Genomic DNA, 23,667 nt, shown 5'->3' with positions numbered 1-23,667 from the left:
TTCCATTGAGCTGGAGAAGCACGAGTAGCGACTCTTTCATTTGCGTTTTGTAGCTTTGCCTTTTTTTAAAGTTGATATTAATGAAAAACTAAACACATAGGATCTACCTCTGATTTAAGTGAAATGTAGAATATAGAGACTTTGGATTAATAAAGGAAGGTCACAGACTCCAATCCAGCATAAACCATGCAGCAAGGTGGTAGGTGCACAAGTGCCTCTTTATAAACTCTCGTCTGTAACATCATTTGCTGGGGCTGAAACACATTCATCGGGGCTATGCCCACCTCTAAGCCAATTATTCAACTTCCAGGTGCAACAAATTGACCTAAAAGGCGAAATATAGTCATTTTGTAAATATAGTGAGGATTAAAGAAAAATAAGTAGATAACGAATACAGGTAAAGCAAGTCCCTACATCAGGGATGTGGAAATCCTATTTCCCGACGCCCGGGACATGCAGTTCCAGGCGCTGGGCAGGTGAATTTTGCATACTTTTAGCCCTGCGTTGGGCAAGCAGGGCCGGACCGACTTCCCCCTTTGGTTTTATTATGCCAGCGTTCTGGGTGTATGGAGTGGGCTCCTTACTCGAGCCCGCTGCATACCCGGCTGATTTCAGTAGCTGGGGGTCGCCAACATACGGCAATCGCCACGGACAGCTATTAACGCTTTAGATCGCCGCTATCAAAGTTAGTGGCGTCTAAAGGGACCCTTTAACTATCCCTGGTGGTCCCCCCCCCCCCCCCCACCACTACCACTATGGGGGTAGCCGGAGGGCTGGATCTGTATTTGATTGAGCCTGCCTGGAGCAGGCTCAACCAAATGGGCACAGATCAATGGAATTCAATAGAACTGCATTGATCAGTAAGAGGAATCAAATGATTCCTCCTAAAAGTCCCCTAAGGGGACTAATAAAGTGTAAAAAAAAAAAAAAAACACATTAACCCCTTCCATATTAAAAGTTCACATCAACCCTCTTTTCCATATTAAAAAATATGTAAACATAATAAAAATAAACATACTTTGTATTGGCGCGTGTGTAATTGTCCGATGTATTAAAATATAACATTACATATCCCGTACGATTAATAGCGTTAAAGTAAAAAAATACCAAATCACAGAATTTAGGTTTTTATGTTTATAACATCATATCCCAGAAGAAATGCGTAAAGTAAAAAGCATTCAAAAAGTCAGATCAGTACCAAAATAGTACCGATACAAAGAGCAAAAATGAGCCCTCATACAGCCCAGTATATGAAAAATAAAAATGTTACAGGGGTCAGAAATGTTTTTTTTTTTTTTTTTTTTTATATAAAAAAAAATGTTGAATATTTTAAACTAGTAAAACATGACGGAAGCTAAACAAATTTGCTATTGGTGTAATCAGGCCTACCTAAAGTATCAAAATAACATGTAAGTTTGACCAGAAGGTGAATGGCATAAAAATGAAAACCCCCAAATTTTCAATTTCACCTCACAATTTTTTTTTGTTTTGGAGCATAAGTTATGGAAAAATTAAAGGTGACATTACAAAGTACAATTTTTCCCCACAAAAAACAAGCCCTCATATGGGTCTGTAGATCGAAAAATAAGAGATATGGCTAAAAGAGGGTGAGGATGGAAAAAGCGAAAGTGCAAGAACTAAATAAACTAATAAAGACCTTATTTATGTACTATTTGGTTGAAATTATTTTGTGTACCAAGACAAGTGGATTTTCATGAGGGACAAATAGATTGTGTTCCATTTTAGTCTCTTGGACAAGTAGATTGTGTTGTGTTTTAGTCCCTTGGACAAGTTCCACATAGAGGACAGGTACTTCTTCAAGGTCCTGTACAGTACACGGCCCTGATTTACTTTGGGTTTTTACTAGTGTGAAATGTTGTTTCTGACTTGCAGGATTCCTCTCTATATACTATGTATATTTACAAGTTGTGAAAACTTTCTGACCAGCTTTTTCTTGGTGGAAATTTCCAGCCATTTATATTCACAATCTGATTCAATAGGAAATAGGTTGGGTTGTGAAGCCACACCCGTTTTCTGGCCAATCACGCCCATTTTCTGGCAGGCCACACCCCGTTTTCAGGTTTGTTGGTTTATTTTAACACATTGCACCACATATTCTGGCACAGCCATAGTTTTTGGCGCAATGCTCTATATTTTGGCGGAAAACTCGACAAAGCAGGTCGAGTTTACAATAGTAAATCAAGGCACCAGTGTCCAAAAAAGTTACATGGAGCCGCCCTTACCTGATGTGCAAAGGAGCAGCTAACCCTGGCACAGGTACTGTCCATAGCATTGTGGATATGGTTACAATGGTGCAGAAAAGACCAACGTATATGTTCTGTTATGTATGTTTAGTGCCACTAGATGGCCCTGTAGCTGAGAGGCTCTGAAATAGTATAGCAATGTCAGTTATTTTAATCTTGTTTGTCACATATCTAACCATCTCTTTGGTTTCTTGTTCAGTCTCCATTTTGTTTGACCAGTAAAAAGACATTTACCAATGTTGTTGCCTCGTATTAATTAACAATAATTTAGTGCAAGACATAACAGTATGTAAAAATATAGTAACCTTAGGCCATTATGAGTTGAGGGATCACTGTATTTATATGTGGATACTGATTCTGTGTATAATTAAAGAATGTTTTTCAAACCATTCCTCCTCTAATCCCACATTGTAGGGATTCCCTGGTTCAGTCAACGTCTGTTTGTTGAAAGTGTCCCCTGCCGATAGGCTGGTAAGCAGCCAGTAAATCTCTCTTTCCAAAATAAAGCATTACACAGCATTAAAGGGGTTATCCAGGAAAAAACTTTTATATATATATATATATATATATATATATATATATATATATATATATATATATATATCAACTGGCTCCAGAAAGTTAAACAGATTTGTAAATTACTTCTATTAAAAAATCTTAATCCTTTCAGTACTTATGAGCTTCTGAAGTTAAGGTTGTTCTTTTCTGTCTAAGTCCTCTCTGATGACACGTGTCTCGGGAAACGCCCAGTTTAGAAGGAAATCCCCATAGCAAACCTCTTCTAAACTGGGCGTTTCCCGAGACAGGTGTCATCAGAGAGCACTTAGACAGAAATGAACAACCTAAACTTCAGAAGCTCATAAGTACTGAAAGGATTAAGATTTTTTAATAGAAGTAATTTACAAATCTGTTTAACTTTCTGGAGCCAGTTGATATATATAAAAAAGTTTTTTCCTGGAATACCCCTTTAAGTGAATCCTGTGAGTCTTCTAGTGATGTCTGGTGTGTTCTCAAATACACCCTGGCTGATAAAGGGGGGTCCCAAATTTTAAAATAGGCATTATCATTGCATAATAAAATCCTGAAATTTACCAAGTACTTATGGTCCTATTTATTGAAGTTCGCTAAAGGAAAAACTGCCTTTATTGCCCATAGCAATCTGGGCTTTCTTTTCGACTTTCGACTTTCTTTTAGAGATTTGTGCTTGCTATCAGTGAATGAAAACATTCTTCTAGAGCAGTGTTTCCCAACTAGTGTGCCTCCAGCTGTTGTAAAACTACAACTCCCAGCATGCCCGGACAGCCTTTGGCTGTCTGGGCATGCTGGGAGTTGTAGTTTTGCAACAGCTGTAGAAGTAATTTGAAGTAATTTGCAAATTACTTCTATTAAAAATGTTTTTAACCCTTCCAATACCCTACCAATCAGCTGCTGTATAATACAGAGAAAGTTCTTTTCTTTTAGAATTTCCTTTCTGTCTGACCACAATGCTCTCTGCTGACACCTCTGTTCATGTCAGGAACTGTCCAGAACAGGACAGGTTTGCTATGGGGATTTGCTCCTACTCTGGACAGTTCTTAACATGGACAGAGGTGTCAGCAGAGAGGACTGTGCAGACTGAAAATAAATTAAAAAAAGAAAAGAACTTTCTCTGTATTATACAGCAGCTGATAAGTACTGGAAGGATTAAGATTTTTTAATAGAAGTAATTTACAAATCTTTTTAACTTTCTGGCACCAGTTGATTTAAAAAAAAAAATTCCACCGGAGTACCCCTTTAACCCCTTAAGGACTCAGCCCATTTTCACCTTTAGGACGAAGCCCTTTTTTGCAAATCTGACCACTGTCACTTTAAACATTAATAACTCTGGAATGCTTTTACTTATCATTCTGATTCCGAGATTGTTTTTTCGTGACATATTCTACTTTAACATAGTGGTAAATTTTGGTGGTAACTTGCATCATTTCTTGGTGAAAAATCCCAAAATTTGATGAAAAAATAGAAAATTTTGCATTTTTCTAACTTTGAAGCTCTCTGCTTGTAAGGAAAATGGATATTCAAAATAAAAAAAATTCTGGTTCACATATACAATATGTCTACTTTATGTTTCCATCATAAAGTTGACGTGTTTTTACTTTTGGAAGACACCAGAGGGCTTCAAAGTTCAGCAGCAATTTTCAAATTTTTCACAAAATTTTCAAACTCGCTATTTTTTAGGGACCAGTTCAGGTTTGAAGTGGATTTGAAGGGTCTTCATATTAGAAATACCCCATAAATTACCCCATTATGAAAACTGCACCCCCCAAAGTATTCAAAATGACATTCAGTCAGCGTTTTAACCCTTTACGTGTTTCACAGGAATAGCAGCAAAGTGAAGGAGAAAATTCAAAATCTTCATTTTTTACACTCGCATGTTCTTGTAGACCCAATTTTTGAGTTTTGAAAGCGGTAAAAGGAGAAAATTTTTACTTGTATTTGTAACCCAATTTGTCTTGAGTAAGTACATACCTCATATGTCTATGTAGATTGTTCGGCGGGCGCAGTAGAGGGCTCAGAAGCGAAGGAGCGACAAGGAGGTTTTGGATAGAACATTTTTCTGAAATGGTTTTTTGGGGGCATGTCACATTTAGGAAGCCCCTATGGTGCCAAGACAGCAAAAAAAAAAACACATGGCATACCATTTTGGAAACTAGACCCCTTGGGGAACGTAACAAGGGGTAAAGTGAACCTTAATACCCCACAGGGGTTTCACGACTTTTGCATATGTAAAAAAAAAAAAATATTACCTAAAATGCTTGGTTTCCCAAAAATGTTACATTTTTACAAAGGGTTAAAGCAGAACCCCCCCCCCAAAAAAAATTTGAAGCCCAATTTCTCCCGATTCAGAAAACACTCCATATGGGGGTGAAAAGTGCTCTGCTGGCGCACTACAGGTCTCAGAAGAGAAGGAGTCACATTTGGCTTTTTGAGAGCAAATTTTGCTCTGGGGGCATGCCGCATTTAGGAAGCCCCTATGGTGCCAGGACAGCAAAAAAAAAACACATGGCATACCATTTTGGAAACTAGACCACTTGTGGAACGTAACAAGGGGTAAAGTGAACCTTAATACCCTACAGGGGTTTCACGACTTTTGCATATGTAAAAAAAAAAATTACCTAAATTGCTTGGTTTCCCAAAAATGTTACATTTTTACAAAGGGTTAAAGCAGAACCCCCCCCCCCCCAAATTTGAAGCCCTATTTCTCCTGATTCAGAAAACACCCCATATGGGGGTGAAAAGTGCTCTGCTGGCGCACTACAGGTCTCGGAAGAGAAGGAGTCACATTTGGCTTTTTGGAAGCAAATTTTGCTCTGGGGGCATGCCGCATTTAGGAAGCCCCTATGGTGCCAAGACAGCAAAAAAAAAAACATATGGCATACCATTTTGGAAACAAGACCCCTTGGGGAACGTAACAAGGGGTAAAGTGAACCTTAATACCCCACAGGGGTTTTACGACTTTTGCATATGTAAAAAAAAAATTAAAATTACCCAAAATGCTTGGTTTGCCAAAAATTTTACATTTTTAGAAATGGTTAAAGCAGAAAATACCTCCCAAAATTTGAAGCCCAATTTCTCCCGATTCCGAAAACACCCCATATGGGGGTGAAAAGTGCTCTGCTGGCGCACTACAGGTCTCAGAAGTGGAGGAGTCACATTGGGCTTTTTGAGAGCAAATTTTGCTCTGGGGGCATGCCGCATTTAGGAAGCCCCTATGGTGCCAGGACAGCAAAAAAAAAACAGATTGCATACCATTTTGGAAACTAGACCCCTTGGGGAACGTAACGAGGGGTAAAGTGAACCTTAATACCCCACAGGGGTTTCACGACTTTTGCATATGTAAAAAAAAAAATAATTTTACCTAAAATGCTTGGGTTCCCAAAAATTTTACATTTTTACAAAGGGTTAAAGCCGAAAATACCCCCCAAAATTTGAAGCCCAATTTCTCCCGATTCAGAAAACACCCCATATGGGGGTGAAAAGTGCTCTACTGGCGCACTACAGGTCTCAGAAGAGAAGGAGTCACATTTGGCTTTTTGAGAGCAAATTTTGCTCTGGGGGCATGCCGCATTTAGGAAGCCCCTATGGTGCCAGGACAGCAAAAAAAAACAAAAACACATGGCATACCATTTTGGAAACTAGACCCCTTGGGGAACGTAACAAGGGGTAAAGTAAACCTTAATACCCTACAGGGGTTTCCTGACTTTTGCATATGTAAAAAAAAAAAAAAAAATTTTACCTAAAATGCTTGGTTTGCCAAAATGTTTACATTTTTAAAAAGGGTAATAGCAGAAAATACCCCCCAAATTTTGAAGCTCAATTTCTCCTGATTCAGAAAACACCCCATATGGGGGTGAAAAGTGCTCTGCTGGCGCACTACAGGTCTCAGAAGAGAAGGAGTAAAATTTCAGCAAAATTCTTGCTCCTTTCCTTCTGAGACCTGTAGTGCGCCAGCAGAGCACTTATCATCCCCATATGGGGTGTTTTCTGAATCGGGAGAAATTGGGCTTTAAATTTTGGGGTCTATTTCCTCCAATTACCCCATGTGAAAAAGAAAAATTTGGGGTAACAGCACCATTTTAGTGTTAAAAATCCAATTTTCCTTTTTCACATCCCCCTTCAACGGAAAGTCGTCAAACACCTGTGAGGAGTTAGGGTTCACTATTCCCCTTGTTATGTTCCTTGAGGGGTGTAGTTTCCAAAATGGGGTCACATGTGGGTGGTTTTTGTTTTAGGTTTATGTCTGAAATGCTGCAACTATTGGCCACCCCTGTGCAAATCACCAATTTAGGCCTCAGGTGCTCTCTAACTCCTGAGCCATGATGTGCACCCGCAGAACACTTTACGGCCACACATGGGGTATTTCTGTATTCAAGAGAAAATGCTTTACAAATTTTGAGGGTCTTTTTCTCCTTTTATCTCTTTTGAAACTTAAAAGTATGGGGGTACACCAACATGTTAGTGTAGAAAATTTCTTTTTTTTTACACTAACATGCATATGTAGACCACATTCTTTTTTTTTTTTAGAGGTAAAAGGAGAAAAAGCCCCCCAAAATTGTGAAGCAATTTCTCCCGAGTATAGAAATACCCCTTATGTGGCCCTAAACTGTTGCCAGGCAAATGCAACAGGGCTCAGGAGTGAGAGAGCGCTATGCACATTTGAGGCCTAATTAGTGATTTGCATAGGGGTGGCTGATAGTTGCAGAGTTTTACTTACATGCGGTGTACCAAAACACTGCAGTTAGTAAACCTTCCCCTATTGAAGTGTTTCCCAACCTGGGTACCTCCAGCTGTTGCCAAACTGTGACTGCCAGCATGTTGGTATTTGTAGTTTTGCAACAGCTGGAGTCAGCCTGGTTGGGAAACACTGCCCTACTGTGTTGATCCAGAGGAAGGCAAAAAAAAACCTTGAGGCGGATGCCAATTTGCCCCAGGGGGAAAAATTCCTTCCCGACTCCAAATATGGCAATCAGAATTAATCCCTGGATCAACGTTCTTGAGACTTTTTGGGGATTATTACAACCAGGGACTGAAAAGTCCCTGTGTTGCCAATGCATCGGAAAAGCCCTGTACATAGCCGTGGTCCCAGGCTCCTGTACAACGTCACCAATGCATTGGAAAAGAAAAAAAGCGCTGTACAACGCCGCATGGCTCATGTACAAAGCGCAGATAATTTCGGGAAAGATAAAAATAGGGAAAATTTTAAATTTAGTACTCCATAGACGAGTGATACGCCTTGAAGCATTCCTTGATGCAGAGGCCTGGTTTTTCAGGACATGTGTCACACTGGAAAGTGGTGGTGTCCTTTCTTCTCCCTTTTTTAGAACAGACTCGGCATCTTTTCTGGGACCGTGACGATTTTCCAGTTTGTGGGACCTGTCCTGGAAAATGTTGCCCTGGTACAATACGGGCGCCTTCAGTTCCAGAGGTACTTGGACCTGCTCTATCCTGGTCGCCAAAGATCAGGGCCTTGATTACTACCTCCTGAAAATGAAGGAATGTTCCCCTATTGCCTGCGCTCCGGAATAGTACAAAAGCGTTGTACAATGCCGTCTGGACCATGTACACCGCTACTTTTTTGTACCACTTTTTGCTTTTGCGCATGGCACTATATGGTTTGAGGACTTGATCTGAGAGATCAACTCCTGCCATATACTGATTGTACCCCAGGACACAATCCGGTTTGAGGACCGGTGTTGCGGTACCTCGTACAGTGACAGGGGTGCTGCCATTACTGTGAATGGTGGTCAGCATAAGGACATCTCTCTTGTCCTTATATCTGACCAGCAATATATTGTCACTAGTAAGGGCCCTACTTTCACCCCTAGGGATTGGCGTTTTTATAGGATGTTTTGGAAGGCCTCTCTGATTTTTCCGCACAGTGCCACAAGCAACAGTGGCTCTGGCGGAAAGAGACTTGAAGAGGCGGATGCTTGTATAAAAGTTATCCACGTGTAAGTGGTAACCTTTATCAAGCATTGGGTACATCAGTTCCCACACAATTTTCCCGCTAACTCCCAGGATGGAGGGGGCATTCTGGGGGTTCAATGCAGGAATCCTTCCCTTGGTATACCCTAAATCTGTAAGTATGTATAAGGGTGTGTGTGTTTTTTACTTTAACTTTATTTCAAAGTGTAGTGTAGTGTTGTGTTTTTTTACAGTAACAGTAAAAAACGCAAAAAAAAAAAAAAACGCTGATTGCTGATCAGTAAAGTGCTTCACTGATCAACGCCGGCAAGATGGCGGAATAAAAAAAATCCCAAAAAACGCTGAATAAAAAAAAAATACAAAAAAAGCTGATCAGTGAAAGATTACTGATCAGCAATCACGGTCGGCTGCGCAGCACCAAACAGTTGCTGGTGGTACGGACCACAAAAAAAAAAAAAAAACGCTAAAGGAAAAAATGGGGGAAAAAAAATAAATAAATAAAAAATAAAAAAGGGAAATAAAAAAAAGGGGGAAAAAATTGGGGAAAAAAACCTACACCCCCAAAAAACAGGGGTGAGGCAGCAGCACCCTAAAGTACTGTCTGGGTCTGGCAGATGACCCAGACAGTACAGGGGGTGAAGCTGTTTTCCCTCCCTAAGCTCTCCCTGCCTCCTGCTGCAACCTGTCACTCACCAATGATCGCCGCGCACTGCAAGTCCCAGCAAGCCCGCAGCAGGTCGGGGTCCCGTCGCTCCGCTCAGCTCACTGACCCGAACTGAAGTGAGTGGGCAGAGCGGAGGGACAGAAATTCATATTCCCCCCCCCCCCCCCCCCGCTGCAGTGATTGGACGGCAGATCGCGCCGTCCAATCACATCGATCGGGAGGTGGCACCTCCCTCCTTGACCGCAAGGGTGATTGGCGCTGTGTCGTACAGCATCATTCACCCTTATCTTCCGGGTCACTGGGTCTCCAGAGACCCGAATGGCCGGAAGATCGGCGATTCGCTAGTAAGAATTTACCAGCCAATCACGGCGATTGCCGATATGGGGTGGTCTTAGGACCCCCCTGGGCGATATGCCGGGATGGCTGCTGTTAGATAACAGCAGCCATCCCGGCCCGATCACCGCTACCGGTGACGCGGCGCTCCCGGAACCCCGCGACGTACATGTACGTCGCCGCGCGCCAATTGACACTTCGCGGCGCCGTACATGTACGTCGCTCGTCGTGAAGGGGTTAAACCTTTACAGACCTAATAATTATCACAGTTTGTTAAAAGGATACTTCGGTGGAAAACTCCGACCACTGGGACCTCCGCGATCTCCTGTACGGGCCGTGGCAGTCCGCAGGAAGGGGGCAGTCTGTCCTTCCCATAATGCGCTGGCCGACACGCCTCCTCCATGTATCCCATAGAGATACATGGAGTGGGTGTGACTGCCACGGCTCCGTACAGGAGATCACGGGGGTGGGGGGGGGGGGGGGGGTCCCAGCTGTTGGACCCCCTGAAATCTATAACTTATCCCAATATTCCACTGTAGTACTCATTTAACTTATAGCTAACAAAGATCTTGAAAATGATGGGGAATGGAAAAGAAAACTTATTTTAGAAAGTTGTAGATCATTCCATTATATGATGAATAAAAATGCCCCATAAGGGTGTGTTCACATGTACAGTATCCTGCCCATCAAATTTAATGCGCAGGATACTGTACGTGTGAACACACCCTTATGGGGCATTTTTAATCATTTGAAGCTGCAGATTTGATGCTGTGTTCAGTCATTTAGTTTACAATGAAATCTGCAGATATACTATATGTGTGAATACACCCTGAAAGAGAGAGTTTGTTTGTTTGGAGCTTACACTGTTATTTTGCAGTTCAAGATCCGAGATTCTAAGTGCAGCCTTAAACACCAATATTCCCGGCAGCACATTCGTTGTCATTATATACTGTGACATTTTAATGGTATTGAGATGAGTCACTTTCTTCCAGTCATAAATTCAATTTCTCTAGCTGTGTTTGCAAGAATAACACAATGCATAAAAATATTACATGCATGTACCGTGCAGGGAATGCTGCTGGCATAATACGATTATTTGCCTTCGTTACCATTTAGACTTTTTGCATAAAAAATATTAACCTCTTTGCTGCTTGTACAGTCATAGTAATAAGGGGGGGAGGGGGCTTATTACTATGACTGTACAAGCAGCAAAGAGGTTAATATTTTTCATGCAAAAAAGTCTAAATGGTGGTTCCTTCATGCAGCATTAAGTCACCCTGCACACAGGCCTAAGAAAAGCCATCTGTGTGATCCCCCTCTGTGCATAGTCACTGCAGGGGAACATGTGGAGAGGCTGCGTGCTTCAGCCTGGGTTCAGACGTGGACCCCTGTGCAGTGCAGAGTGTGGGCTCTTCTTGCAGCACATGCAGCTAAGCAATGATCTGCACACTGAACGCTTAGCACCATCTCTTCTGTATTCCAGCTGCACATCATCATTACGCCTTTGCTCCAGCTCCCGGTCACTGCCATGCCAAGCTGGTGGAGGAATCTGATGCTTTGTCTGCGCAGAATAGAGGATGCAGGTACAGACACTATTTACATTGTATTATCCAATGCTTACTACAGATGACTGCTGAAGCATGGGGATTCCCATCTTGCAAATCCAATGAGCTGGAGTAGAAATGTGTGTGTAAAGAGAAAGGTTGTGATCTAAGATATGGCACAAGCCATGGATACATCATAAGGAGCCCATTACCAAGACACCAGCTTTCAGGGACTATTACAGTGCAGCTGTCATTATTTTACTATTACAAGGGGGTGTTTGTATTCGGGCTCCTATATCGATTTGGCTAAAAATGGCACAAATAATACCCAGAAGCCGAGATCTGTACCATAGTTATGGATAAAATATGCCATTTTTCAGTTTTCTATGTTTTGGTTTTCTTTAAATAGAAGGGGCTGAGCAGTTGCAGTATTGGGATATATTTGTCATCTCGTAATGACGGTTATGTGCGTGCGCCAAACCTGTAAATACTAGCAGTTTAGACCAAAAGATAAGACAAATACGTATAGTGAAAGATGTTATATTTCTCACCATTTTCAGCAGTATAATTACAGATCCCAATGTGAAATAAACCTGACACTATTTATTGATGACACCTAGAATGAGTTCTTGCAGTGTACACCAGCTTACCTGTGATTGGAAACACTTCCTCTGTCTATGAACTGATAAAATGAATATACTTGGAGCTATGAGTACTTGATCTTATACATTCTTCTAAATTGGAGGATATAAGTGGACAGACGTTTAGAGTTTGGTCTCATATAGTAGAAAGTGACATGAAAACTCTCACTTAAGCCTATCATGTGTGATACTGTCTGCAAGCCAGTGTATCTAAGCCTATAGTGTGATACTGTCTGGTTAACTCTGTATCTAAACCAGTCCTGCTTAATACTGTCTGCTGAGCCAGTGTCTTTAGCCTTACATGTGTGATACTGTCTGCTGAGCTGTTATATCTAAACCAGTCCTGTGTAATGAATACTGCCTGCTGAGCAAGTGTATCTAGCCGAATATGTGTGATACCGCTGCAGTATCTAAGCTCATCATGCATGATACTAACTCTCAGAATGGTACATCTCTTCATTCGACATCATGTAAGGTTACTGAATTTCATTTTCATGTGCATTTTTGCCCTCAATCCGCAAAAAAGTGGTTCCAAAAAAGTTATTTTTACTGATTACGGGCGAAAATGCACACATAAAATATGCGGCAGAATTTTACATTGTGTGAACATAGCCTCAGGGTACATTCATATGTACATAATCCTCTGCGAAAAGGAATGTCCTCAGGGAATGTCTGGATGGAAAATCTCTGTGCGGACATTCTCCTGTATGCGGAGCGCCGCCATATCCCACTAGGACCGCCCGGGGATATCCCGTCTTAAAGACGGCAATGCATTCCATGCAGAGTCCACAGCATGAATGGAGCATGTCCATTCTTTCTGTAGACACTGGAATTTGAATTCACAGCACGAAAATAATGCTATGTGAACATAGCCTATTTGGGTCGCTTGCAGATTTTTCATTGCAGAAATTCTGCTGGCGAAAGAAAACCTGCAGCAGATTATGTTTGTGTGAACGTCCACTTATAATGATTTAGTCTTGTATATAGTTGCATATCTAACTATAAATACAATTTACTGTTTACATATAAAATTCATCTACAATTAAAAATATATTTACTTTCATTGTAAAAACATCAACTACAATAAGTCCTATTTTCAGCCTGTATAATACTCCAGAGCTGCAACCACTGGGTTTCAGCCAACCCCAGCAAACCCCCCCCCCCCCCCCCCTCCCGCATGATACTTTTTGAATATGGGGGGTATTTATCAAAGGATTTATGTGTTTTTTTCCCCGTAACTTTGGCGCAGTGTCTTTTTGTACCAAAGTTTGGCGCATCTTCTCCACTGTCATTTTTTCAACTTTCTCAAAATCACACGGTCCTGTGTGTGATTTTAACTTTAGTCAGCAATTCATCATTTGCACCAATCGATCATTGGCGCAATTTTGCACCTTTAGGGTTTTTTTTTGGCGCAATTCACCGCCAAGAAATTTTGCACATGGAAAACACACTTCGCAAAGTCAGAAAATGTAAAGGTGTCAAAATACATTAAACATTTTTTTTTGTGAAAGTAGCGACACCTCTGGGGCTGTGCAATTCTATCCTGGGACATAGTTGTCTCTGAGGGACCTTCACCCTCTGTTGAGCCAGCATTGGACATGGCCGCACAGGTTCAGGAAAGGTAAGCACTAAAGTAACCAAAAAAAAAAAAACCTACTCAAGTTAAAAATAAAATCCATTTCACATGGTGGCTATAAACCCCACAAAAGAAAATAACTCATGTCGCTTGCTGATATACTGGAGGAGGGACTCCAAAATGGCTGCGCTACAGGGTAAAATACGCCTCCCCTGTGGGGGGTAAGCTCTGTGTAAAAGGCGCTGTGAACAGCTGATTTCAACATTTGAGCCAAAATTACTAACAACTTGCACTTAATGAAAAAAAAAGGGTAAAAAGAAACTTTCAACAGGCAAAATTGATAAATACCCTCTAATACCTTTTGGTCTAGTGTGGGTTTTGTAAACACAACCAGGACCATGCTACCATGCTGCAACTGCTGGGAATGGAGATGAGTCTGTTCCCTGATATTTAACCTTTTATCACCTTAAAGGGGATCTCGGGTGGAAACATGTGGAAAACAAATGTTTTCAAATCAACTGGAGTCAGAAAGTTAAACACATTTGTAAATGACTTCTATGAAAAAAATCTTAACCCTTCCAGTACTTATCAGCTGCTGTATTCTACAAAGAAAATTGTGTAGTTCTTTTCAGTCTGACAACAGTGCCCTCTGCTGATACCTCTGTCCGTGTCAGGAACTTTCCACATTAGAAGCATATCCCCGTAGAAAACCTTTCCTGCTCTGGACAGTTCGTAACATGGACAGAGGTGTCAGCAGAGAGCACTGTCGTCAGACTGGAAAGAACTACACATGTACTGGAAGGGTTAAGATTTTTTAATAGAAGTAATTTACAAATCTGTTTAACTTTTTGGTACCAGTTGATTTGAAAAAATAATTTTCCCACCAGAGTTCCCCATTAAAGGGAACCAATCATCAGATTTTACACTATAGAGCGCTTGGCAAAGTGTTATATAGGGTTAAATCTTTATCCTCACCATCCCCAGGGGAGTCTCCTGCCCCCAGGGATGGAGAAGATATGAAGTTATAAACTAGTCCCCGCCAGCCCCGCAAATAGTCCCCTGGGCAGGGAGCTCCTCTCACCTACTTCCATTCTTCGGCCAGCAGCGACGCCCCCTCGGCTTGATTGATGGGCTGCGTCATCGCTCTGCTCACTGAATAGAAGGAGCGTCCCCCCGGGGATGGTGAGGATAAAGATTTGACCCTATATAACACTTTGCCAAGTGTTATATAGGGTAAAATCTGATGATTGGTTCCCTTTAAGGTCCAAGGGCGTACCTGTACACCCTGGTCCCGTTACCGGTGTTTGAAGTGTGCTCACGAGCTGAGCACGTTTCAAACCCAGTGGGTCCCAACTGCAGCCAGGACTCATGGTTAATGCTAGGCAGCGCTGATCGGGCCTGTGTCCGGCATTAACCCTTTAGATGCCGCAATCAAAGTTGATCACAGCGTCTAAAATGCGAGGTCAACAATCCCGGCAGCTCAGTGAAGCTGATTGGGACCATTGCAGTAAAATGGAAGGCGGAAGGGCCCTTACCTTCCTTCTTACTGTCCAATCGGTCCTCTGCTGTTCCAGGAAGCTTCAGCAGGCTGGAGCAGCAGAGCACCAATAACACTGATCAATATGTAAATAAATAAATAAATAAAATAAAAGTTTGAATCCCCCCCCCCCCTTTCCCATTTTTTAAATAAAATAATAAAATAATGTAATAAAAAATAAAAATAATCATATGTGGTACCGCCACGTGCGGACAAATGCAAACTATTAAAATATAAGGTTAGTTAAAGGGGTACTCCGGTGAAAACCTTTTTTCTTTTAAATCAACTGGTGGCAGAAAGTTAAACACATTTGTAAATTACTTCTATTAAAAAATCTTAATCCTTCCTGTACTTATTAGCTGCTGAATACTACAGAGGAAATTCTTTTCTTTTTGGAATGCTCTCTGATGACATCACGAGCACAGTTCTCTCTGCTGACGTTATTATAATAATAATAACACTTTATTTATTGTTGTCCTTAGTGGGATTTGAACCCAAGTCCCCAGCACTGCAAGGCAACAGTGCTAACCACTGAGCCACCATGCTGCCCTTAGCATACATCTGCTATGCATGGTTGCTAAATTGGAAAGAGATGTCAGCAGAGAGCACTGTGCTCGTGATGTCATCAGTGTTCCAAAAAGAAAGGAATTTCCTCTGTAGCATTCAGCAGCTGATAAGTACTGGAAGGATTAAGATTTTTTAATAGAAGTAATTTACAAATATGTTTAACTTTCTGCCACCAGTTGATTTAAAAGAAAAAAGGTTTTCACCGGAATACCCCTTTAAGCCACATGGTTGATGGCGTCCATGAAAAAAATACCAAAGTCCAAAAGTGTGCATTTTTGGTCAATTCATATACCAGAATTTTTTTTTATAATAAGCGAACAAAAAGTCCTGTCAAAAAAAAAATGGTACCAATAAAAACTACAAATAACAGTGCAAAAATGAGCCCTCATATAGCCCTGTATGCGGAAAAATAAAAAAGTTATAGTGGTCAGAAGATGACAATTTTAAACATACAAATTTTGGTGTATGTAGTTATCTTTTTTTTTTTTAAAGTAGTTAAATAAAAGAAAACCTACATAAATTGGGTATCCTTGTAACCATATGGATCTACAGAATAAGATAAGGTGTCAACTTTACTGAAAAGTGTACTGCGTAGAAAGGATAGGGGATAAGATGTCTGATCGCGGGGGGCCCCCTGCGATCTCCCTGCAGCACCTGCATTCTATGCAGGGCTGCGTCTCCAGTTTCGGAAACCTCCGGGTTTCCAGGACTGGGAACATGACGTGGCCCCACGCTCCCTCCATTCATGTCTATGGGAGGGGACGTGATGGCCGTCCCCAGTACCACCCAGGCCCATTATGCGCCTATTCTGGGACATCCTGACAACCTTGCACTAAACCCAGCTGTTGGGTTGTTTGTTTTATTTTATCCTATATTGGATAGGGGATAAGATGTTTTTGCCCGGAATACCCCTTTAAAGTATCCCTGTGGTGATAAAAAAAAAAAAAAAACTTATGCTAGGTTTTCACAAAGGTTTATTTCTGGCGTTTGTTGAAAAACTCCCACAGCAGTTCTTGAGCCAAAGCCAAAAGTGCCTAAACGGGGATCACACTTCGGAATTCCGATTGCAGCCAGCGCCGACTGTCCCGATAGACAGCAATGTCTGCTGAGCGGAAATCCACCAGAACATTGAACAGGAATTTTCCGAGCCGAACTTCAGGGCTAATAGTACGCCTCAAAATTTCTGTAGTTTGCACTGTGCAATAGAATCCCATTGCCAGCATCAGAATTTCCAAGCAGAATTTTAAAATGGAATTCCTCTCAATTTCCTTAGTGTGAACTCAGCCTTACACTTCTCCTTCATGGATCCATTGCTGACTTTGGCTCAAAATCTGCAGTGGCAGTTTTCCAAAATACGTCAGAAACAAATCTATGTGGAAACCTAGTCTTATTATGTCACAGAGACAAGTCAAAAGTTTCTGATTGGGAAATGGAACGGGGAGATACCCACTCTAGCACGCTAACACGCTGGCTCACAGCGGTCTCCTTCCCTCAGCCCCCATTATAAGATGGAGAATGTTTTTCTCAAATGACAGCCTTTATTCTGGGGATTTTTATTTAATTTTTTTAAAACTTTTTATTGAAAATTTTTCATTTTAAAGAACTGTTATTCCTCTTGCAAGAGGCATTGTGTTGCCATGCAGGGCGCTTAATTGTAAAGTTTCTATAGACATATACAGCAATAAACACGGTATCTGTATATCCATACAATACAAGGCACTATTTGGAAACCAATAGCATATATTAAGATCGGTACTTATGAGCTTCGGAAGCTGAGTTGTTCTTTTCTGTCTAAGTGCTCTCTGATGACACCTGTCTCAAGAACCGCCCAGTTTAGAAGCAAATCCCCATAGCAAACCTCTTCTAAACTGGGCGTTTCCCGAGACACGTGTCATCAGAGAGCACTTAGACAGAAAAGAACAACTCAACTTCAGCAGCTCATAAGTACTGAAAGGATTAAGATTTTTTTAATAGAAGTAATTTACAAATCTGTTTAACCTTCTGGAGCCAGTTGATATTTAAAAAAAAAAAAAGTTTTTTCCTGGATAACCCCTTTAAGGAAATATCAGAGTGAATGTCACTCCTGACACCCGCTGTGATCCCCCCTTTATAATGTATAGATGCGGGCGGCCGCTCTGCTTTGCACGGCCGTATATATACACATATTCCTATTTCCCACAGAGAGCTGTGATTGGCTGGAACCATCTGGCCAATCACAGCTCTGCGGGAAATATGAATAGGTGTTTATATACGGCAGTGCAGGGAACCATAGAAGAGCGGCCGCTGCATCTATACATTATACAAGAGGATCGCAACGGGCGAGTAGTAGTACTACCTAAAAAAAAAATTAAAAATAAAGAAAAAAAGTGAAAAACATACACACACTACATAATGTCGTCTACATTTTTAGGTTCCCGCCCACATAAATTGATCCCTGTTTTAAAAATTTATAAAAATTTTGTTATAAAAAAGAAATTTCTTTAGATACAATTTTTTCCTTCACTACTGTATCTTTTTTTTTTTTTTTTTTAATGGTACCCTACGAAATTTTATTAAAAAAGTTTCTCCATCACTTTTTTGGATCGCTAAAGTCCAAAAAAAATGAATAAAAACTACCTGCAAAAACGCAAAGTTAAAACCCACATATCGTTTTTCTTGACGTTTTTTCACTCCCATAAACTTCTATGGGAGAGAAACGCCACGATTTTGACAAAAAAATAAATAAATAAATTTAAAAAATCGCCAGTGGCTCAACATGCTGTGATTTTGGAAAACCACCAAGGAGATGAAAAACGCCAAAAGGATTAAAAAAACACCAAGTGGAATAAGAATTTTGCAAATTCTCATTGATTTACAGCTGACATCTGTCCGCATTGTTTTTTGGCTGAAAAAACACCATGTGGCTGGCGTTTTTCTTGGCGTTTAAAAAAACAAAAAAAACAAGTTGAAACTTAGCCTTAGGGTTATGGGAACTTAGCATGTTTTGGTGAAGCTGGATTGAGGCCATGAGCTCCATCTACGGGTTAAGAAGCGAGTCGTACCATTTTATAAGGCCACAGATTTTTCAAACTTGTAAGATTGAGATAGAGTGGAGAAGACTTCTGGAGCAGCAGGTGGATCTCTTTACACTGTCTAGCTATGATCAATTTTGCTATAACTAAGGCTTTACACAGATGGGAACCATGCTGGAGAGCGAACTTGTGGACTCCCACTAGCAACAACGCTAATTGAGTTGATAACTGAATGGATGGGGAAATGAATTCTTTTAGTGCATTTTGTATATCAGACCAATATGTGTGCAAAAGAGGGCAAAACCAAAAGACATGGCCCATGGTTCCTCTCTCCCCACAATTCCTCCAACACAAAGGTGAAACAGTAGGGTGTAATATATGTAATCTCGCAGGTGTCATATACCATCTGAAGCACACCTTTAGCTTATTCTGGTGTTTTACACTCTGGAAAATATAGTATTTACAGCAGGCACTGTACATTCATCTGATGATTAAAAAAACTTACGTCCTCTCTGCATTATAGGAATTCGGTTAAACTGGTAGGGGCATTTTCCCATCAAACTTTGTTGGCTGTCCCCAGTAACAACAATCAAAATTGTTGCCTCTGAAAACTCTAAAGCCCGCAGAATAGTGAGTGCTGCTCTGGGGTAAAATACAGGATGTAACTTTGGATCAGTACAGCATAAGTAATGTATGTACACAGTAATGCCACCAGCAGAATAGTGAGTACAGTTCAGAAGTTTAATACCAGGTATAACTCAGGATCAGTAATATAATCTCATTACGTCAAGAATGCTAAGGGGGTTTACTGCACAGACCCCCTTAGATATTCGAGTCATAATGGTGGATTCACACCCTACAGGTTTTTTTGCAGACATTCAGAAATTTTACCACATGTAAATCCCAATTGATAGGGTAATTTCTACATGACATAACACAGATTTTGGTTGTGACATTGTCCTTTTTTTAGGAGCTCTCTGTTACAGCTCAACAAGATGGAACACAACATTAACAGGATCATGTTTATAGTCATTGTCTGCATTTGACAATATAATCGCCCTATCCCCAAATGGCTCAGAACGAAAATCCCTAATACGGTAAAACAAAGGAGTAACCAATCCACCCAGACCGACTTATCAAAGGCACATCGGCAACACAAGGCCTTGTGATGTTAAAATAAAGGGGGAGCTTCATTTACTGCGCTTGGCAGAGAAATCTCTCATAATGCAGCTTTTAGTGGCTCTAGGGGAATTGATTTTGAGATGAAAAAGGGAGAGAATGAAATTGGAGAAGAGGCGTAAAGACACTAGAATAATGGGAGGTGAAAAAACATCCAAAAATGAGGTAATAGGCGATGTTCACACTATGTATTTCAAGGCAAAAAAAATACATTTGTTGTGTCAGCAAAATGCGCCTCAAATTTTTAAGCCTTTTTATTTTATGGATTGTTTTTTTTCTTTTTTCTGGTGTTTCTTTGCTGTTTTAAAAGCGCTTCATGCTAATTAGATCATAGCTTACAATATTCAAGTGTTTTGAAGCCTTTACATGTAAAAACACAACACAAAAATGTGTTATAAGAAGGATCAATTTCAGATGTAAAACAGCCCAAAACATGTACCATGCCCATACTTTGAATGCTGGTATAGTTATGAATGTAAAATATCAACTACATGTGAACTGTCAGGCATCTTTCCACTGAAATAAATGCAATTCCTTGGGAAAAACTGCCATAAAATGTAGGTTTTACAGCTCAAAATCCTCTCCAAAAACCTAAATGTGAGTGTGGTATCCCGGTACAGAACCTGGTTCTGTACAGTCCTAAAGTCCCCTCAGGTAGAGTCCCTCAAGTCCACAGGGCTCTCCTGCAGGGTCTCCCCTAAGTCATTATATGGTATTGTCTTGTATATTAAGTATGTACATCTATTATATGTATTGTACAGTGAATGTAAGTATAAGTAATATATGGAGATTATAATAAACTGTGATATGTCATGTGATATGTGATCACATGATACCCAGAGTTCAAGAGACACAGGTAACCACAGGCAAACAGCTACCAATGGGCTTTAGTCCAGCCCCCTGATATATAAAGGGCTGTAGCCTCCACATTCGCTCTCTTGGTTCCTGCAAGCAAAGCAAGCACCAGTCCTGTACAAGTCAAGTCCAGAATATCTAGGCGAAAGCCTATAAACTTGCAGCCACCTCAAATACAGTACAAGTCAAGTCTCTACTGTCCCCACCAAAGTCATAACAGTAGTACAGTGGCCTGCATCATCATTATTACCACTACAAGTCCAAGCAAGCCTGAGAGGTTCCCTGTATCCCAGTCACCTCTGTGGAAGTTGGCTGTCTGTTTTCTGCCTTCAGTAAAGTTCCAGTTACATCAAAACCTGCTTTGGATTCTCATTTACTATATGCCGTTTTGGGTTGGTTGTCGGCGGTACCCTACACCATAAAACCAACATCTTGCCTCAGGGGTTAATACCATCTGGCCCCGCTACCTAAATCGCTACACCCCGTGGTCCCGCCATAGCACGGTGATCACCACATAAGCGTAACCTAAAAAGTAAACACATGAAAGTCACAAGGACTGTCCACATTATAACTGAACATTTAATGTAGCATATGAGTTTCTGGCAAAATTGTCAAATTTTACCTTGGTTTTTTCAACTGCAGCCAAATTGCTCTATTTTTGTCATGACTGCTCCAAAATCACATCACAAAAACACTATGGGGGAGATTTAGCAAAACCCTTGCAGAGGAAAAGTTGTCCTGTTGTTCATAGCAACAAATCAGATCGCTGCTTTTATTTTTTAGAAGTCTTTAAAAAAAAAAAAAAAATTATGAAAGAAGCCATCTGATCGGTTGCTATGGTCAACTTTTCGTCTCTACAGGTTTTGATAAATCTATCCCTATGTGTGAACGCAGCCTAAGGGTCCATTCACACGTGCGGATTTTGTGCAGCTTATCCATCTTGTATTTGCTGCAGAAAATCTGCAGCGGATTTTGCTTCCATTGACTTCCATAGGTCAGCAGAAAATCTGCAATAGTGGCAGACTTGTGTATTTTCTGCGGACCCATTGAAGTCAATGTTAGCAAAATCTTCTGCATTATCAGTAATGGCAGCCTGTATTCTGTCTATGAAGCAGGGGTTGTAGGAACAATCTAATTAAATATTCATACATGGGGAGAATTATCAAACCTTGTGTAAAAGGAACAGTGATGTAGTTGCCCATATCAACCAATCAGACTCCAGAGTTCATTTTTAAAATGTCGCTAAAAAATTAAAGCAGCGATCTGATTGGTTGCTATATACAACTACTTCATTGTTCCTCTACACAGGTTTGATACATTTCTCCCTTCAATTTCTTACATTGTATTGAATAGTCACACCCAGAGCTTCATTAAAAATTCAGTTGGTTTTCTCTCAGGAATGATAACCCCTTGCCTCTCCCTACTGGTTTGTTGTCTATAAAGCACAGTCTCTATTGCTGGAGATGCTGCCGATATTTAAAGGGTTACTCCACTGGATTTTTTTTTTTTTTTTTTTTAAATCAACTGGTGCCAGAAAGTTAAACAGATTTGTAAATGACTTCTATGAAAAATCTTAATCCTTCCAGTACTTATCAGCTGCTGTTATAATCCACATGAATTTCTTTTCTTTTTGAATTTCCTTTCAGTCTGACCACCGTGCTCTCTCCTGACACCTCTGTACATGTCAGGAACTGTCCAGAGAAAGTGAGGTTTGCTATGGGGATTTGCTCCTACTCTGGACAGTTCCTAAAATGGACAGAGGTGTCAGCAGAGAGCACTGTGGTCAGACAGGAAGGAAATTAAAAAAAAACAATCTTCCTGTGCATCATAACAGCAGCTGATAAGTACTGGGAGGATTAAGATTTTTTTAATAGAAGTCATTTACAAATCTGTTTAACTTTCTGGCACCAGTTGATTTAAAGGAAAATGTTTTCCAGTGGAGTACCCCTTTATGTCTTGTTACCTCATGGTCCATCATCTATAGTACACATGCTTTGCTGTGGTGCATTGTGGGTGATGTTATGTTTACATCCATCAGATTGTATACGGGAGTAGAATATATTTCTCACCATTTGTTGTAAAGCTACAACTCCCAACATTCCTTAAAGGAGTACTCCGGTGCGCACTTTTTTCATTTTATCCCGTCCGGGCTGCAAAATAAATGAAAACACACTTTCTCTTACCTGCCAACGAGCCCTCTGAGCTCCGGTACACTCCGGTACAGGTGTTCGGTCCCCGGGCTGTATTCTTCTTACTTCCTGTTAGCCCGGCACGTCAAACGGAGCTTCAGCCTATCACCGGCCGAGGCGGGACATCACTGCGGCCAGTGATAGGCTGAAGCTCCATGTGACGTGCCGGGCTAACAGGAAGTAAGAAGAATACAGCCCGGGGACCGAACACCTGTACCGGAGTGTACCGGAGCTCAGAGGGCTCGTTGGCAGGTAAGAGAAAGTGTGTTTTCTTTTATTTTGCAGCCCGGACGGGATAAAAGGAAAAAAGTGCACGCAGGAGTACTCCTTTAACAGCCTGTGGGTGTCAGAGCACTAAAGTGGAAATTCCACCCGTGTGAATAGACCCTTGGGGTCTTCTGCTTGTGGAATTTCGCTTCCGCTGTAAATTAAAGCCCACAGACTTCTATGGGATTCCGCACTCCCAATCACACTTCTGAATTTCGGCTTGCGGAATTCCACAAGCAGAAAATCAGAAGTGTGAATGGGAGTCCGCATGTGAGGCAGAATTCCACAAGCGGAAATTCTGCCGTTTGGATAGACCATTGGACTTGTAAGTTTGCTACAGGTTTGGGGCACAATGTCCTACAATGTATTGCATTTTAGGCTATTAGCCAAACTTTCAGCACAGTGCTGCCAGCAGAATTCGGAATGCAGCTCCGGCTGTGACTTGAGTATAAAACATACTGATCAGTACTAACTCAAAAACACATTGGGGGACATTTACTAATCTAGTCTATTCTGGGTATGCTTATAGACCAGCGTATGTGGTAGTCTCCTGTCTATTGTGCTCCTAATTTATCAAA

The 23,667-nt window shown here is 41.0% G+C and overlaps 1 protein-coding gene across 4 annotated transcripts in view; it reads left to right on the top strand.

The window, feature by feature from the left end:
• GRIP2 (glutamate receptor interacting protein 2) overlaps positions 1–23,667 on the top strand; it is a 528,084-nt gene that overhangs the window by 22,066 nt on the left and 482,351 nt on the right. For 2 of the 4 annotated variants that reach the window (XM_056524926.1, XM_056524923.1), the window contains exon 2: positions 11,207–11,306. In XM_056524926.1, the coding sequence (XP_056380901.1) occupies positions 11,207–11,306 (100 nt within the window). Of the gene's footprint in view, positions 1–2,489; positions 2,550–11,094; positions 11,307–23,667 lie in introns of those variants that run through there. The other 2 variants (XM_056524925.1, XM_056524927.1) reach the window with 2 other exon arrangements.

The sequence above is a fragment of the Hyla sarda genome, chromosome 6 (genome assembly GCF_029499605.1).
Source record: "Hyla sarda isolate aHylSar1 chromosome 6, aHylSar1.hap1, whole genome shotgun sequence".
In the NCBI taxonomy this organism is placed as follows: Eukaryota; Metazoa; Chordata; class Amphibia; order Anura; family Hylidae; genus Hyla; species Hyla sarda.
This window is presented reverse-complemented; position numbering and strand designations above follow the sequence as displayed.